Genomic DNA, 20,446 nt, shown 5'->3' with positions numbered 1-20,446 from the left:
TATATATTAATATATATATGTGTGTATACATATGTATGTGTGTATGTGTGTGTTGATAAGGTATACACTAGGCATTTTAACATAGGTTTCATGCAGAGGTAGTCACTGTAAGACTACATTCACTCTCTAACTCTGGCATAAAATACCGAATAATAAGAACATAACCATTATAAACTTAAACTTTTAAGAAACGTGAAATCTTTGTATATAATAAATATGTTCTGATAATTTTACTTCAACTCTAGTTTCATTCCCTTACTCCACTTATAGACACGTTAAAAGTCTCTGGTTTTACATTCTGTAAGTTGCTCTTTCAACCCATCACTGAATTTCAGAAGGCTCTCTTATTCAAACATCTCACCAAGTAACATTACTAATCAAATATATTTATTCCTACCTAAACCAATAGAGTATATAGAAGCGAGAAATAATTGTAAGACAGAAGTAGCAACAGATAAGAGTGAAACTACTGAAACCACCAGGAAACACATTGAATCATAAGTTTCTACACGGAAGTTCTATAGCAAACTCCACTCTCCGCAAGTGTTTACTTTTACATGCGCAGCTGCTATTTCTCAGAGGAAACATGCATATCGTAGATTTATCCGGCATTAGTCCTGTACAAACAGACAAAAGTGTATCAAAGCTAGAAATAATTGTAAGATAGAAATGGCAACACATAAGAGTGAATATTCTGAAACCACCAGGAAACGCATTTAATGTTAGAAATTAGTAACACATGATTTCGGAAAAACTACAATAGTGTAGTAAATAATGGACAATCAACACGGGCCCAACTAACAAACAATCAAGTGGTTGCTGGCACAGCAACTTAAAAAGCTAATATCCGTGTCCGTCAGTTTGCAGCAACCTCTATTTGGACCAAGTAAGCCATTCCCTCCCTGATTTTCCTCTTCGAACAGAAACAGCGCTAGATGATCATAAAATTACGCCTTCTAAAGTACATTACATTATAAAAAAACCTAGGCAGCTCAAAAGTATGTGGACCGAATCTCATGCCGTCTGTGCTATTAAAAATGTCCCACTGAGATTGCTCAATTTCTTTCTAAACTCGTTATTAAATGACTTAACGAATCTTGGTTTCCTTGTTGCTTAAAAACTGCTTCTGTGGTACCAGTTTACCAAACGTCTGGCTAAAGAACTGACCCATTAAATTATCCCTCAGCTTCCCCTTCTTATCGCCCAAATATTTGAGTTCTTAATTAATCAATCTCTAGTCCACCAACTTACAACTGCTTAACTCCTGTCCGACCACAAATATGAATTTAGGCAAGCTGGTTCTACTGCAGATATTCTAAAGGTAACCTCTGAATGATTCTACCAAACACTGGATAAGGCAGGAGAGCGAGGTGCTGTAACCCAAGATATATCTTAGGCTTTTGATAGGGTATGGAACGATGATTTGCTGATGAAAATAAAAGTCTATGGTATTACTGGATAAATGCTTAGCATAATAAGATCCTTCTTAAATGTAAGAAGAATCAAGGTTGTCCTTAATGAGCGTACGTCCAAAAAAGTTAATATAAATGAGGGTTTACCTCAGAGATCGATATTTGGACCTTTTTTATTTCTGATATTCATAAATTACTTTCCTGATAAAATTGTCTCTGAGATGGGTATATTTGCAGACGACACCACGCTTTATAGCAGACGTATGGGGAAAACAAATAAGACGATATAAAGGGTAATCGCTGAACACCTAAGGAAAGACCTTCAGTCAGTAGTGGAGTGTGGTCAAAAATGAACGATAACGTCTAATACTGCTAAAACAAATCTCCTTACCTTTAATATTTGCATAAAACCTCACCAACCACTAATAGCTATGGCTGGAGATAGTTTACCTGAAAGCTCTTCGTTCGAGCTCCTTGTCTTAACCTTCGCAGGAAACCTGAGTTGGAATAAATACTTCGAGATCGTTGCCAAGGTTGCTAAAAGGTTAACGGCTCTCTATACCATGGTATAAAGTTATTTACGTCTGAATGTATCCGGTACCTCTACAAAGCCAACATTAGCCCATGTATGGGATACTGCTGGCTTTTAACTAAATAGGTTCTGAACTGTCCCCTAAGCTTCGGTCCCTGTCCCATCGACGAAATGTCGCATCATTTTGCCTGTTTTACAAGTATTTCAATGGTGGATGCGTCGACGAACTACAAACTCTTGTACCCCTTCGACGAAAATACCTCAGACAAACCCGACAAGCAGCGAAGTCTCACCCCTACGCAGTCGAGATCCTTAGATGTAAGAAAACCTTCTACTCTAATAGCTTCTTCTCCAGAAGTGCAGGACTTTGGAATTCTCTTCCAGTTTCCTACTTCCACAACTGTACTTACATGCAGAAGTTCAAGTGTAATGTGAACATACATCTTGCTGCTAAACTCCCTACTTAGTCCCCCTGCAACTTAGGCCCCTGATAGTCAGCCCCTACTTCAATGTGGCAATGTGCCTCGTTTGGGGTGAAATAAAAATCCCTGAAAACGTTAATATATTAAAACAACATTCCAATATTTTTGATAACTATATCTCGATTATTCAATTGTAACTTTTACTGTAATTGAGAAGTGTCAGAGAATTTGTTAAGCATTTTTCATGAAAAAATTTGTTCAGATTTAAGTAATTTTTTCTTCCTTTTCAGATAAGTTTCATCAATCTGCGGGATTGGGCAATACTGAAAGAATGCCCTGCAGGAGTGATGCATTTTTGAAATATTTAATGGTAAGCATATTTCTTAGTCTTGATAAAATCCTTATTTGATAAATATGAAAATGTCATTGCCTACTTACTGCAATCAAACTTTCCCATAAATATTTGATCAATTCATTTTAGAAGAGCAATTAAATGTGTCCGTTTCTCTTTCAAATTGGCAGAATTCATACATCAACGTTGTTGGTGTATCGTTGACAATCAATATGCCAATATAAATACATAAGACAAATAACTGCCTCTTATAATGTGTTGTTTAGTGCCAAAGGTTCAATAGTAGCGTTTTGCTAGAAAATATATATCTTCATATTTTCATTAAATTTACAATTGTGGCTTGTGTAGGAGTAAAGATATTTATTTTTCAAGATTCTCCCCAACAAAAATCTGAATTTAAGAATCGAATGAATTGCACTGAACATTTTTCTCCCTGTTTGCAGGATCCTTATGGTGATCCAATGTCAGTTATGTCCATATATGATCATTATTCCGGAATTTGTAATAACCGAGAATATCGACAAGAACCTGCCAGACTTCTACCAAGCAGAGACCAACTCCAAACGCCTGTAAGTAACTGATAATATCAGCGTTTCAAATGAACTAACGTGACTTTTAATCAAGTCTCCACTCTCTTTTACAACATGATGTATGTCAATAATATTTACTAAAGTTAAGCAAGGGTATTGGTATTAGAGGGTATATATGTAAAATAAATACCCATTCTTATGAATTTTGTAATAAAGGGCTAGATATAAATGCCCGTATTGCCGTCTATATTTATTGTCTATATTTATTTGAATTTAGTTTTATGCAAAGTAGATTAAAAGTGTGAACACATATTTGTGAAATATTTTAAAAGAGCTGCTTGTATGGATGAATAATTGTTCTCTTAATATAAGTGTTTTAAAGTATTTCAGGGAGATTTTAGAAGTATAATATAGGCACAGCACCCCATTAAAAAGCTCAATTTTATCAGATTTGCCTTGAGATTGATCAAAATACATTATACACTATTTTTTATGTTCTTAAGGAAGCGAAGGTTTCTCTCCAAAATTTTAGATTGTTTTCAAGATGAAAATCATCGAAAATATTTCGATAAAACATGGGATAATATTCTATAAATAACATATAAAACATATTTTTTACCGCTTTGCTGTGGTAAGGAGTCACGTAAATAATCGGATTTTATGAGCGGATCTTCCTTTCATGCACACCGTATAATCCATACCATATTTTAATTCATAATCTGATTTACAGGAAGTACGATATTTCATGTGAAGTAGGTTGGATTACTGGGAAGGATTGGGACTTAATTAAGTTGCGATTCTTTGTTTGATTCAACATTCAGTTAGAGAATTCTATGTCTTTTTTTTTAATTTTCACACGTTGCAGAAATTTTCGACAGCTAAAACCAAAATAAGATGTCCGCATGAATTAGAATATCCTAATTATTAAGTTTCATATTTAGAACATAAATTGTTAGCGAAGTTAAGTAGGACAAATGTTTGAATTAAATATATATATATATATATATATATATATTAAGTAATGTGATTGATAATTTAAAATTTAAAAATCAAATTATAATTGAATTAAAAATCCGTTTCATAAGAAGGAACAATAACAAAATCAATTTGATTTTGTTGCTGTTACTTCGTATGAAACGGATGTTTAATTTAATTATAATTTGATTTTTAAATTTTAAATTATCAATCACATTACTTAATATTGAATTAGCTCTAGGACATTTAACTATCGAGCTTATTATATATCTAAATTACAACGTGCACTTTCTATTTCCTGTATTTTAATTAAACTAGTAATTTCACTGTTACATTAAAATACACCCAGCTCTTTAGACTATTGCTCTAATCTCCTTTATATATATATATATATATATATATATATATATATATATGCATAAATATGTATAAATATAAATAAGTATATATAGTAAGTGTAAATCAGGTAGAATAGCAACATGAATATAATTATACGTAATAATTAACTACAGATGATCTTCTCATAGGAAAACAAAAACTAATAGGGAACAAGTATAATTAATTTTTATTTTATTTTATTTCGGACTATTAGTCTCATCTTATCTTTTTATTGGTGCACAACGTTTCGGCCAACTTCCTCTGACCTTCGTCAGGTGGTAACCGCGACGGATAGGAACTTCGAATCTCCTAACTGCATTCTCAGTCATCACTGCCATCCGTAGTTGTTGTCGTCTCACCACATTTTTTACCAATTACCTCTGGCACGCTTTGGGTGGGATTGAAACCGCTATTTTCAGAATATGTGTATCTGGAACCGTAGAGATTCAACGTCTCTATCAACTGCGCCACGGGCCCCGAAGGGCGATCAAGGTTGGATTCTTTGATCTTATAAATCCACATTTATTTATTATCTGATATTCCATAATCGGGTCCGTACCGATTGGTATATATATTATTCCTTATTGGAATTTTTTATTTTATTTACCACCTGACGAAGGCCAGAGGAAGTTGGCCGAAACGTTGGGCACTAATAAAAAGATAAGATGAGACTAATAGTCCGAAATAAAATAAAATTAACATACAATGCTCATCTCAAAAATAAAAAATTCCAATAAGGAATAATATATATATATATATATATATATATGTATATATATATATATATATATATATATATATATATATATATATATAAGTATAATTAATGTTAGAAGAATACGTAAATTGCAGGATTATTTGCAGATGAATGCAATTCCAGGATTAAACACATATATATAATGAAGTTGTATTTTGTTTTTAAATATATGGAAAAGGGGGTTTTAATATGAACATCGATATATATAAAAAAACTACAATTTATATATATATATATATATACATATGCATATACATATATAGATATAAATATATATGTATATATATATATATATATATATATATATATATATATATATATCATCAAAATTTCTATTGTCCTTAAATCTATAATTACTACTATGTTTGGTAAAAAAAAAATCCTGGCTTTAAATAGAAATGTATACTTAAAATATTTCATGATACAACATTTTAAAATCTCAACATGTTAATAGCTCACGATTCCAGGTCTTAGCATGGATGCGAAATATTTGTTAGATTTAATTTTGTTTCAAGTTAGTTTTTCTAGCGGCAATTTATATAACATTTTGAAAATATTGAAGAACATTTTTATTTCAACTTTTTGTCTGATAAACCATCTGCTGTTATTAAAGCAAAGATAAAAATTACTTTTAGAAACGTCTCATTGTTTTCTTTTTACAATTCAAGAAAAATTATTACTGAATTTAATGAAAAAGTTTACTTAGATTCGGGATATAGTTGAGTAAGATTTGTGATAATCTTTAAGAAAATTATTTAAAGGAAGTATTATTCGGGTTGGGCTTGAATATTCGTCAGATTTTTAGTATAGAAAATCTGAATTTACATCACTGAGCGATACACATCGCCTTCACTATCGGTGTATATGAAATAGTTTTGAGATAATTTACTTAAATCTTTAATGAAAGTCGCTAAAACAATACATGAAAAGATTTGATGTAAGAAAGTAAATACATACTACTTCTATGCCAAAAATGTATAAATGACAAAAAATATACAACTGAAAATACTATATTGTTACGCAGAAACAGTAATCCCCCACGCTTTATTAGAACCCTCGTTGGTGGAATAAGGATAAAACAGAGACAGCGAGAATTATGAGATTGTAGAAGGAAACGCCAACATCTACATTTAATTCAGGTAAGGGGAAAATTATATGGCAAACTCATAGTGATTTATAAGTTCCGGTTCTGTTTAGTTCAACTACTTCGTTTCGGTGTAAATGGGCAAAGATGATAAGATTTTCGTGAGATTATCTTCATCAAATATGCAAAATTCTTTAAATTGAATGATAGGTTAAAATCGTTCCTATTTCAGATTCCGTCACGTCGTCCTAAGAAGGTCCGTTATGATTATTTTACCACACTTCCAATGACGCGGAAATCTCGAGAGAACGTTTTTACATTGGCGGCAAAAAAGAGATGTACCAAACAGTTTAGGAATGTAAGTAAAATATATCATCTCGATCGTCATTGCTTTTGTTATCAAGCTCCATCTTTTTCTAATCTACCTTCCTGTCGCCCCAAAAAATAAACGTAATAAACATATAGTCTTAAACGAAACCAGCATATTAAGAAAGTAACTTCTCTATACGTTTAAGATGAGCAATACATATATTACTATAGAAACACATTCTTTGTCTGTTTCTGCCAGACATATTTTTCCCTATTCTCATTATATGGATATCAATGTTTCTCTTCCCATATTTCGTTTTCATTTTTTTTTTTTTTTGCTATTGTAATCTTTGTTTGGTTTTTGTCTGATATAGTTCCTACTAATACGCAAACACGGCCGCACCCAAACACACGCACATATACATATATACAGTCCATATATATATATATATATATATATATATATATATATATATATATATATATATATATATATACCATATATATAGTCTGTATATATATGTATATATATATATATATATATATATGTATATATATATATACAATTTCTAATCTGCATGGTTTTAAACCAGTTTATGTTTTTATAATTTGGTATTTGTATAGTACTTCTCTTTTCATGCTCTTTCGATAAAGATAATTTAAATCATAGATTCTTAGGTCTACATATATTTGTTTTATTCCTTTTAATTCCTTAATAATCTTATGTAACTTTTATCTGTCATCATTTATTTTATGTATGCATACACACACACATATATATATATATATATATATATATATATATATATATATATATATATGTGCGTATGCATATGTGTATGCGCATGTGTGTGTAGTCGAGGCTAACACCTTTCCCCAATCATTTCACTTAAATAACATTTCCCGAAAAATTACATATTAAAATTACACTGATTTATTAAGCGTAAAGTTCACACAGTACAAAACTATTATTTAACACATCTGGAAAAATTAAGTGATAATCCACCTCCTACACACACGTACGAAAATATTGTCAACCACATTTTTGCACCTTATATTAACTGAAATATCGATGAACAGTTGTTTTACAAAACACATAATCTGTGATATGCAGTATTTTGATGTTTGGGGGGGCATGGGGTGAGTAAACAATGTATTGTTCAAGTCCAATCGATATATCTATAAAGGTGAAATTGCCTCTGTGTCTCCCTTTTTCTTCAAAACTACCCTGTCAATTTTCAGTCTGCAGATTAGAGATTTGATATAAAAGAAATGAGTTTTGGTAAAATTTTTACAATCTGTTTTTGACCAGAAATTTTGCTCTAAAACGGTCAAAGTCCATCGATTTGCTCTTTGCAAACTCTACCTTAATCCTCCGCCAATTTGGGGTCTAAACGTTAGGAACCATTATGTATGTTTCTTGCATATGGATCAAACTTTTTAACATAATGTGAGCCCAAAACATTAAATGTCACGAGTCAAAATTCGGGTCAAAGTTAAACAATTTGGGCCTCTGAAGCCTCTACCAAATTACTCTATTGTTGGTCTAAACATTTTAAATTTTACCTGAAGTGTATTCAGATATAGGAAAGCTTTTAATCAGTTTAATCAGACCGAAACCCAGGCTGACAAAGAGGTTAACATTCTCTAGCGAAGTATTCAGGCAATTTTAGTCTAAACATTTGAAATTTTGCATAAAGGTTATGTAGACGTGCAGCAAGCTTTTTAATCAGTTTTTGGGCGGAGATATAGCTATCGTGATGTCTATGTCGACAGAGTTGGCAATTGCAAAATCTACCAAACTCCTCCGCCAATATTGGGTATAAACACTTGAAATTTTAGATGTAGAGTAAATACATACACAAGTGAACCTTTTTAATATATATATATATATATATATGTCTATAAAGTGTTGAATAGTACATAGTGTTTGAACAAAGAAAGGATGGAAAAATCTTTCTCGATTGGCAAAGTGAAAGACCGAATTCTTACCATTAAACACGTAATTCCCAATAATAGTTTTATCGCAAACTGACAAGGTAATTGACGCTTATGCTCAAGTAGTCTGCAAGCGTTATCAGGTGGTGATACATAAGGATTAAAAAAAATCTCCATAATCACATACACATTACATTTTTTATGTTGTTTTATTATTTAAACAACACAAAAAATGGATCGATCAGAAATTATATAAATCTGATGGAACGAGAAAAGGTGCTGTTTAAAAATATAACAACGCTATAGCTTTATTTTAGAACTTTATTGTAAAATCAATTTAGGAAACTAGAGTATGTAGTAGATACATTATATCTCTTCACTGCTCTTGCTATCAGCCTCAATCACCACCTCGATAGGGGTCCAAAACTGAGCATACATTTTTCAAAAGCGCCAGCGGAAGCCGAAGGAATACTAGGTGATCAGGCTTGCTTTGATGTTAAGGAAGACTATGTCGGTGATGTTCTCGACTTTAAGCTAAACTTACTGGTCCACAGATTTTAAGGCGGAGGAGAAGGACGCCAGTAAGAGAACGGTACAAAGAGCACTCCTGACGCCTAGCCAAACTCTTTGAGTTTGTGACGTGGCGCCGCGTTCTTCGTCCACAGCATTGGTCTGCCAAGGGCCACCTGATTTCCCAGCGGCCCATCACAATGTTAGGCACATCCAGGTACACTTTAGCTATATTATACTTTTGTTCTCTTGCTTGATAATTATTACAGGTGTTCAACGATCTTTTTCATACTGCTTCGGTTTTCTTCCCCAAGTTTGTTATCATTAGGATGTTTTCTATTGTTTTTTCCTAAAATGTCATACTCTTGGAGAGAGTTCACCTCGACACGAGCACCAACTTTACTCACTTTCGTTACAGTAGCACGTGTCGTACAATCACTAACAGTTTGATCTCCTTAGAAATATAATAGATATTTGAAATGCGAAAAAATAACATTTTTTACTTCATTTTCTTCTCTACCTAACTTATAGAACGGATGATACACTTCTTTGTAATTAAATTCTCCAATGTTTATATTATATATGCGTGAATATATATATGTAAATATATATATATATATATATATATATATATATATGTATATATATATATATAGGTAAATATAAATAGGTATATATATATATATATATGTGTGTGTGTGTGGGTGTATGCATGATATATATATATATATATATATATATATATATATATATATATATATATATATATATATATATATATGCTTCCCCAAAACATCTCACCTTTATGGAGGAGAGACTAAAAATCCAAGATTTCCCAAATGATGTAATTATCTGCCGGATGTAATAGTTATATGGTCTAATGATTTACATAATATATTTTTTCTACCGATTTAAATGGGAAACTTGTTTGTGCATGTTTAAAAAATGCGGATTTTTGACACGCGTTTCAATTTAACATTGTGGAAAGAAACAAGATGCATAGGAACACGATGTTTAACAGAAGAAATACTTACAAATAAATGATTTAGTTTACAAAGTAATAAATATGTAAAAACAAACAAGAAAAACTTCGAAATTCTACCAAACAATTGCAATTTCTTATGTTTATCTATGTTTTAATTACAAGTCATTTCTTTTTATATAATGTGTTCCTGTTGATCAATCAAAATATTCAATATAGTAAACATATCATTAGCTACATCTAAATCTGGTTATGCTATTTATTTTTGAATTCAAGCCCAAAATATAATCCTTTTAATTTTTCGCCTATTTAAATTTTAGGCATTTGTACTTTGCCGAAGAAAAATGAAAGCGAGGCTTCTTAAAGAAAAGGGAGCTCCTGATATAAGTTCCTATTCCAAAAGAATTTGGAAGACTTTGGAGAAAATAATTCCATCATTACCGGTAAGAATACTACGATATCTACTCTATTCCATTCTTATTTTTCATCCAACTTTCATCAAGTTAGGTCTTAAAAACTAAAATTTAAAAATATCTTATTTGCTATTCTTCACTAAAATACTACTGCATAGTAACAACTTTCTCATTATGACGTTTTCTTCAGATATGATTGATCTACCCCCGGCGTCTTTCGCCTAACTTGGTTTAATCGCAGGTCTAGTTGCTTCCATTAAATCACTCTTTTTTATACCTCAACTTTCTATTCGAGAAACTTCGTGTCAATTATCGCAGACTTGCTGCACTCGCCCATAGCTGACGTCAGTTTCTTTTTCTCTTTTTCTTTAAAGCATGGTCTTTTAAAGACTAAAATTAATAGGCATATCTTGTGTTTACCATATATAAACTTTCGTTATTGTTAGTTTCTTTCACAAAAAACATCAATTCAGCGCAAAGTTTGGTAGTCTTCATAAAATTCATCCTTCATCCCTTTTCAAAATTTGTATCGAAATATATTATTTGTATAGAAATCTTTTCACATTAATTTTCCTTTTTCATATCGTTCAACAAAAGTGATTGTCTCTGTAATAAACTTATCATCTCCGATCAACCAACGAAGTTTTTCTTTCTGCTAACAATTTTCTAGCATGATTATAGTTAGTAACTAAGTCTACTTGTTTTGCGGGTCCAATTTTTTCTCTGTAGTTAGAATTTTATCCATAAAATGTGATTTCAAATTAAGTTATTTCATATATATAATAATTTGATTGCGGAAATTCCACTTTGTTTACAATTAGCGTAGGTTTTCAACAACAGATGTTAAATGCAAATTAAATATGTCTAAACGTATATAACTGCAGATCGCTCTTTAATACATATTTATTCGTTATAATAAAATGATATAATCCATCCTGGGTGCGTCATAAAATAAACCATTCAGACCTACAGAGGAAGTAGTTCGTCATTTTCCCTCATGAAAAAGGATTCCTCCCGGTCAGCACTCAACACCGGGAAATATTATTCGCACTAAACATATAGCGTGCAGTCTGCCTACAAAACTGCTGCGTAAACTCATACACATGCCATTACCTTTATTTTTCCCGCTAGAAAAATAATAATTCCGCCCTCACAGACATCCGGCAAATCTTATTGTCTATAATCCTAGGTTCTGGAATATGACTACTCGTAAATAAACGAACGCACATTATTTTTCGACAAACATGTTCGCATACTACGCATCTTCCAATCCTTACAACGTGAAACGGATATATTGGTGTTTCCCATTTTTCGGTATACCAGCACACTTAGTTAAACACCCACGCACGCAAACACATGCAAACACACGCACGCACATATCCACAAAAGGAGGTAGGCATTAATAGAGCGAGAGAGAGAAAGAAAGATAGAGAAACGTATCGCAAATGAATAATATGTAAAGAGTTGGAAATAAACATCCTTACATCGTGAATCAGTGCCGCCTTCCTTATTCGGCACACCAGCACACTTCGTTAAACACAAACGCACACAAGATACACGGGCACACATACCCACGCAGCCACACATCCACAGAGTGGGAGTAAGCTACACATAGACAGAGATAAAGATAGAGACCGTTATTTCGTAGGCCCGAACGTAACCCGTATATACAACGTTTTTTTTCCAGGTAATAATACAATATAATATAACTTAAGTAATCTAAGTTACCAATTTGAAATAAAAAAAATAATTTCTGATAGTTTAAAAGTAAACATTATTCAGAAAGAAACATAACACACGCCATTTCACAAATTAACCAAAAACAGAAAGTTTTAAAATCACGATTGAAATACGTTTCCAGAAATAAACAATTAACAGCATTTTGTCGCTACTGGTTTCGGTTTATTATTACTTTTAGGATATCATATCTTTTACATACTGATTTTATTCCACAACTTATTTATTCTGGAATCCTTAAAACGATATTTTAACCATTAACACGTTCATCTTGAAACTTTATTAACACTTTAGATAGATATATAGATAGATAAATGGAGAAAAGAGATAAAGAGAGAGCTTAGACCTCAGTTCATGCATGCGTCCTTTTTTTATTTTTACACACAAATATGTCAGAATGGAAAAAATGATGTTTAAAACGTTTGGTTCGTATTTGATCTATTATAATCATTATTGATTATTTTGTTGATAATTTTTTTATCCCAAATAGATCACAAACCTTAATATATTGTTTTCTATTATCACATACCTTATATTTTGGACGAATGTCTTGCTCCCACACCCACACTCAGAAAACGTGGCGTCAATTCATAAAGCCGTTTTTACTATGGGTCATTTAAGGGGTGTACATTCTGATTGCCGTTTATTACATAAGGAGGTTGGTGGTTGGACTACAACAACAATACTAAGCGCACTTTAATTATTTACACATTGGGGGGATACAAGCAAGCACTGCCGGTTAAAGGGGTATGCTAGTATACTTATATTTACGCTAACCGAAAACAAATTGGTGTGAAAAAAGATCAGACGACGCTAAAAAAAAATGGCCACATTTGCATCGGTAAGTATAAAGTATGTTTATCTTTATTTTTATCGCGTTATCTTCATTTTAGAAATAAAATGCAAGTGTTACATGTTTTCTCCCAAGAAGCTAGTTCCATTGGAGTATGGAATTAATAAACGGTTCTCAATCGCATGTATATCCCCGTTAGGTGAGATGACGACGTAAGGTTTTAGCAAGTATTGCAGGGAGGTCCCGATGCCATCCTACATACTGCGCCTTAAATTCTAAAATGTGTCAACCATTTGGTATTGCCCATGCGCCTCATTGTTGCTTAACTTTTGTGATTTAACAAAAACCGTAATGCCATTAGGATTATGCCGTAGCCTCTCTGTCTTGATTTTGTCAAAATATAACTTAAATATTATATTTGCTATAGTCTATTGAAAAAACCTTCTGCATAGTAAATATAAAGAAAATCGAAATTCAAAAACTTATTGGACGCAAGCTGAATTGCTGCAATATACTTTTTTCTCCAATCATTAAAAAAACTGCATATATTTCAGTAAAATGCGTGGAGAGTTTTTTAGAAAATAAAATCGTTTAAATGTCATTCATAAGTAAATGACAACAAACCAGACATTCAGTCTGCTGAATCGCGTGGTTGGTTCATTTGAATCGAATCTGTTTCTACGAGTGGGTATAAAGAATTAATAGTGCTTTATATATTCATTGAATACAACGTGAAATGTCTTACTCAGTAATACTGTTCACGCTGTGAAAATAGCAGAAATAACCTTAAATTCTCGACACAAAACTAAAGAGCATTGCTTCAAATGACAAGGATAAGAAGGCTGGCTACGAAGCCATCAGGGATATCATCAGAGATGACCCATGGGGAAATATATTTTCTCTTCCCGCTGACGAGTGTGTAAATGAGACTACTGAATGGTTCAAAACGAACATGGAAACTCATGTGCCTACGCGCAACTTCTATAGCAAACCCCACCCTCCCAAATGGTTTACTTTTACTTGTACAGATGCAGTTACTCAAAGACATAATGCAAACCGAATATTTAACTAGCATAGGTTCAGTAAATATAGACAAAAGTTAATAGAATCCTTAATTAATTGTAAGAAAGAAATAGAGACAAATACAATGGAATATACTGTAACAACCAGACAACGCTTCAAAACACAGAAATTAGGAAACCATGATTTCTGGAAAATAACAGCAGTGTAATAGATAATGGACACTCCACAATTCCCATATAATCCAATAATCACGAGCTTGTTTGCACGACAGATAAGGAGGCTTACACGCTTGCCAGTTAATTTGCGGCAACCTCCACACTGAACTTAGCAAACCCTCCCATCCATGGATTTTCTTTGCGATCAGACGCATCACTAGATGATCTGAAAATAATCACTTCTCAGGTCCATGATATCATAAAAAACCTTGACACCCCCAAAGCATGCGGTTTTATCTCATCCCAGCTGCACTATTTAAAACATCTCCGATACGTTTGCGCCAGTTATCTCCAAACTGTACAACAAAAACCTTAACCAATACTACTTTCTTGACTGCTGGAAAACAGTGTATTTGGTGCCAGCTTACAGGAATTCTGGCGAATGAACTGAACCATTAAATTATAGCGCCGGCTGTCTCTTCCCGCTTTTCGCCACAAGGTTTGAGTCCAAAATTAATCAAGATCTAGTCCATCACCTTCCAGCTGTTAAACATCTGATTGACTAACAATATGGATGTAGACAAACTCGTTCTACAGCAGATATACAAACTGTAAACTATTAATGTATATACTATATACTGGACAAAGCAGGTCAATGTACAGCGGTTACCCTAGATATATCAATTGCTTTTGACACGGTATGGCACGTTGGTGTTCTCAGGAAAATCAGAACGTACAGTATCACTGGATAAAACTTAGCATTTAAATTTTTTTCTTAAATCGGAGAAGAATCCATGTTGTCCTTTACGGTCAAACATCTAAAGAATATGGTATAAATGCGGGGTACCTCAGAGTACTATTTTTGGACCTTTATTATTCCTGATATTCATAAATGACCTCACTGATAAAATTGTCCCTGAGATGGGTATATTTGCTGATAACATCACACTCTATAACAGTCACGAGGAAAAATATACATATATCTAAGGAAATAATGAAACCATTAGAGGAAGTCCTCCAATATGTAGTGGAATGGGGACAAAAGTAGAGAGTCACATTCAATGCTGCTAAGACTAAACTTGTTACCTTCAATAAGGACAAGAACCCTTCTCAACCATCAATTGTGACGACAAAAGATACATTACCTTAAAGTACTTCATTGATACTCTTTGGTTCAACGTTGACGAGGAACATGAGCTGTACCAGATACATGGACAGCATCGCCAAGGCCGCTGGGAATAAGGTGAGCTCTCTCAACCCTTTTAGAAATTTACTTATGCCTGAAACTATACTGTGTCTCTATCTTTGCTCCATTCGCTCATGTATGGAGCATTGTTGTAACATTTGGGCTGGTGCATCTGCTACTAGTCTCTCGCTCCTCTACATGGTTCAAAAGAGAGTCGCCAATCTGATAGGTCATCTAAGCTTCAGCCTCTGTCCCATCGACGGAATTTTGCATCCTTCGCCATTTTTATAAGTATTTTAATGGTGAATGCTCCGACGAACTTCAAGCCCTTGTAGCCCAAGGATGTAAATACTCCGACAAATCCGATAAGCAGCAAACGCTCTACACAGAGATCCCTACATGTAAGCAAGTTTTCTACTTTAATAGTTCCTTTCCCAAAACTGCTAGACTTAGGGACTCGCTTCCGGTTTCCTTCTTCCCTAACTGTACTGACATGTAGAAGTCCAAGTGTAATGTGAACAGATACCTCGCTGCTAAACTCCCTACATTGTGTCCCTGCAATTTATTCAACGATATTAGCCTTCTACATCAAAGTGGCACTGTGCCTTGTTTGATATTAAAACTGAGTTAAAATAAAACAAGAAAAAAACTCGTTGTTGTTCACCGAGAAATAATATTCTACATGTTATAAATATAAACAGTATGAGAAAATACATGGTAAGCATTTCAAACATACTTCACTTTTACTTATACCGCAATCTAATCGTAAAAATTACTCTTTTTCAAAGAAATGAATAACTAAAACCTTACTCAACATATAGACAAGCCGGGAATGTGCAGCATTTTGTTGTTCTTGTGATTAGTTACACAACGTACTCATCAACATGTGTTCATTTAAATCATGGTGGCATTAAAAAAAATATTCAGTAAAATATATGTAATGCGACCGCATATCTACCAAAAGAGGCTTAGACAAATTGATCGATATGGTTTTATTGTGTTGCTACTTAAAAAGTTTTACTTGATAAATTGTGATATTGTTTAAAGAGTGGTCATGCATATGACACAAGAGCTTAGTTTTGTGTCATACGACCGAGAGGATCCATTTCTGAGAAATCTAAAAACTTTAGCAGACGCCTGATTGCAACTGTTAAAATCACATCAATTGGAAAACTTTCAGCTTCAAAGAATATGTATCTGTCAGAATCATACTGATGTTCAGTTTGTCATCTAGAGACCAATGAAAAACCAGTTGCTTCAGATTTTTATTCAACCTGTGAACTCATGGTGGTATGTTACAGTTCGCTAAACGGGGGATCCTGTCTAAAACTTGGTCTAACAATAACGTAAATATTATAAACTGTAACTAAAGATCCTCTACGAACCCCCAAAAATAAATATTACTCATGTTGCTACTCATACAGAATAGATAAACATTTCACAGTTAAATCAATTTTTTACGGTATCATTTGATTATTAAATTGTTTTCTGGCAATTTAGAACAGTTACAAGACGACCTACTCATGTAAAGAATTGGTTTCTAAATAATAATGTTATTATTTTAGCATGGTCTATATCTGCAAAGGATCATAATGTTTATTGATGAATATTCGTCTTTTGTTATTTGTAATCTCATTATTTGGGTGATACTTACGTGGAAATCTTAAATGTTTTCCAGTCACCATTTTTCAAGCGACGTCCAAAATCAACCGCCGCTTCATTCCTGTTTCGGGACTACTCGGAAAAAGTAAGTTTTCTTTTCTATTTTTACAATGGCTTTTTAACACACGTCTTAATAAGAACCATTCTAAGCAGTAAATGAAAAATTAAACCAATTCTTTACATTTTGCCCTCAATTTTATCTTTTGTGAAAGGTATAATAAAGAAAGCGGTAAATAAGAGAAAATTCCCATGTGTCCGATGGAAGACGGAACACTTATAGAGTCGAAGGCTTTTTAGCAATTAGGGTCTTCATCACTGAAAGGGGTAGATTGCTTTGTTTGTAGATTAGTCGCTTGTATGTACGTCGAGCTGATCAGAACATATTCGAAACTATGAAATATTCTGATAGATTTTGCCATCAGGATTAAATTGTTTTCTCGTCCAATATTATTCGATGCAAGCAAAATCTCTTAAAATCCCTCAATGATCTGTTATGCTTTCTCACGTGATACCGTTTTCCCGGTTCAAATAAATAATTGCACACACAACTACTTTTATCATGATCAATGAAAGCAGAGGAAAAACATGCAACTCTATTGCAGGAGCATTCGACGGAAACATTTCTTTTGGACATTTAGATAAAAATTGTCGCCCACGTTTTACATGGGTATTTATTAAGTAATATAAACTAAAATCAATATTTTTTAAACAATGAGAAATACGAATTAACACATGTCCTTGTTACAACCAACAATACACTATACAGAACAGCATCATTGTCTTTATATTGCACGTAAGAAAAGGACAACTTATGACCATATCATAGGTCGATTTAATCATTGGTACAAATGTTAAAATATAAACCCCGGATCAAGCACAAGTAAACTCCTCAGCATTGAAGTCAGTATAACTCAGCATAAGAGTAGATATTAGTTATACATTCAATAATAACTGTAAATGGCATCTTATCTTCGTTAAACTATTTTAAACATATTTAACTCGGCATGCGAAGATCAAAACAATCCATAGTTCTTACGTTATAATGCTGAGGCCTAATGTTTACCGACAATTTTTAGAATGAAATTGAAGCCATCAATTTTGATCAAAATTGGATTATGTGTCTACACATATGGTTTAGTATAATATATCGCGATTTTAATGTTTTAGTATGAGGCAAAATGGTATTTTATATAAAAAACAAATGTATTCTTTCTGCTATGCACCAGGGTTTAAAAAACTTAAACAGATTTAACCTTACATGAAGTAATAATGAATGCGTTTTATGTGTGTGTGTATATATATATATATATATATATATATATATATATATATATGTATGTATATATATATATATATATATATATATATATATCAGTACGGCATTGTATTAAAGGTTAAATCTGTATAATGTATTTAAAAACTAGTGCAGTTTAATTTCCTTCTGTAGAATTTTAAAAATTAAATGTCGAAAAGAACAATTTCCTTTTATATTTTTCATGCGACCTAGGGTATGTGTACATTTTTACTAGTCCTCAAAGGAATAAGAAATAAGTTACTCGAAATTTTTTAAATCATGAGATTTGTTAATTTGTAGGTTTGTTAGAGAAATATACAACCGTCTGAATTGTCTGGCAACATTACGTGCGCTCTTACTTTTTACCACAGGACAAAAAAACCACATCCCCTGACCAACAAGTACCGAGTTCTGAATTAAACCAGGAAAAAGTCCCAGATGAATCTACAGAATCCATTCTGAGTTCAGCCTCCCGGTCTCTTCCATCAACCAGCGTCGCTAGTTCCTTTGAAGACAATGCTATTCCCTCTTCACTTGCAACGAGTTATAATAATGACGATGATGATAATAAAAAAGATAATGATGACGATGATGCTCATGATGATGATGACGACGATGCTCATGATGATGATAATGATGCGGACGAACATAATGATAAAAATGACGATAATAAAAATAATAATGATGGCGATGATCATAATGCTAATGATGACGATGCTGATAATGAAAATGATGACGATGATGATAATGAAAATGATTACTATCATCATGACAAGGTAAGAAATCCTCAATCCGAAATCTTGCATTAATATATATATATATATATATATATATATATATATATATATATATATATATGTGTGTGTGTGTGTGTTTGTGTGCGTGTGTGTGTGTGTGGTTTTGTTGTTGATTTTTAAAGCGATATATTATGGTTAACGACTCCGCCTGGGACTACCGGTGTTTTTCTTAGCAAGTCGCCCATTTTTTTTTTATTGTGAACGTATTTGTTATTTATTTACTTATTATTTTGTCCGTTGAAGAGGAGTAAAGGTCCGAAACACGCGTGTCCGTAGATTAATGCTTGTAATATATATATATATATATATATATATATATATATATATATATATATATATATATATATATATATAGTAGCTGAACCCGGCCAGGCGTTGCTGTGGCTTATTGGAAACAGAAATAAACTCTGTTACGAAAATAACCCCACTCTGAAATCCACAAAGGTCACCTGGTGTTTCTTTTATCACGTAAACTTCATCGATTACAAACGTCACAGTGATGTATAAAAAAGACTCTTTATTAAATAGTATTTTACCATTTTTATCGTTGAATTTGATGCTGGTTTTATGTTTTTTTTTTTATGAATGTGACAACGGGAATAACCTTTCCCAATTACAGCAAAAAATACTTCGCGCCACTCAAACTTTAAGACGTGACCGGAAACTCGAAATGGCATGAAACGTAAATTATTCGTTTGTCTATGTACCACTGCTACAACTGCTATTATTATTATTATGATTATTATTATTATTATTATTATTATTATTATTATTATTATTATTATTATTTTTATTATTATTATTATTATTATTATTATTAATAATAATAAGTTTATTATTATGTTTATGATTATGTTTATGATTATTATTATGTTCATAATTTCTTTTATTATTATTATTATTATTATTATTATAATGACTATTATTTTTATTACTATTATTATTACTATTATTATTATGTTATTGTTATCATTATTGTTATTGTTATTATTGTTATTGTTATTGTTGTTACTATTATTATTACTATTACTATTCCTATTATTTTTGTTATTATAATAATGTTGTTGTTTTTGTTGTTGTTTTATTATTGATGTTATTATTACTCTTTTTGTTGTTATTGTTGTTATTGTTGTTGTTTTTCTTTATTTAGGTGTACCATTTACCAAACAAGAATGGCTTAAAATTAATAAAACAAAACCGTTAAT

General features: G+C 32.3%; 1 protein-coding gene across 1 annotated transcript in view; it reads left to right on the top strand.

The window, feature by feature from the left end:
• The window catches only part of LOC145278099 (uncharacterized), a 62,784-nt gene that overhangs the window by 19,980 nt on the left and 22,358 nt on the right, over window positions 1–20,446 (top strand). Inside the window, exons 5-10 of the mRNA XM_080130362.1 lie at window positions 2,657–2,736; window positions 3,162–3,287; window positions 6,675–6,800; window positions 10,502–10,624; window positions 17,167–17,235; window positions 18,816–19,220. Coding sequence (XP_079986488.1) covers window positions 2,657–2,736; window positions 3,162–3,287; window positions 6,675–6,800; window positions 10,502–10,624; window positions 17,167–17,235; window positions 18,816–19,220 — 929 coding nt within the window. The remainder of the gene's footprint in view (window positions 1–2,656; window positions 2,737–3,161; window positions 3,288–6,674; window positions 6,801–10,501; window positions 10,625–17,166; window positions 17,236–18,815; window positions 19,221–20,446) is intronic.

This window comes from Euprymna scolopes, chromosome 6 (assembly GCF_053919585.1).
Source record: "Euprymna scolopes isolate OS-2025 chromosome 6, ASM5391958v1, whole genome shotgun sequence".
Lineage (NCBI taxonomy): Eukaryota > Metazoa > Mollusca > Cephalopoda > Sepiida > Sepiolidae > Euprymna > Euprymna scolopes.
The sequence above is the reverse complement of the archived record's forward strand: the minus strand, read 5'-3'. Positions and strand labels throughout refer to the sequence as shown.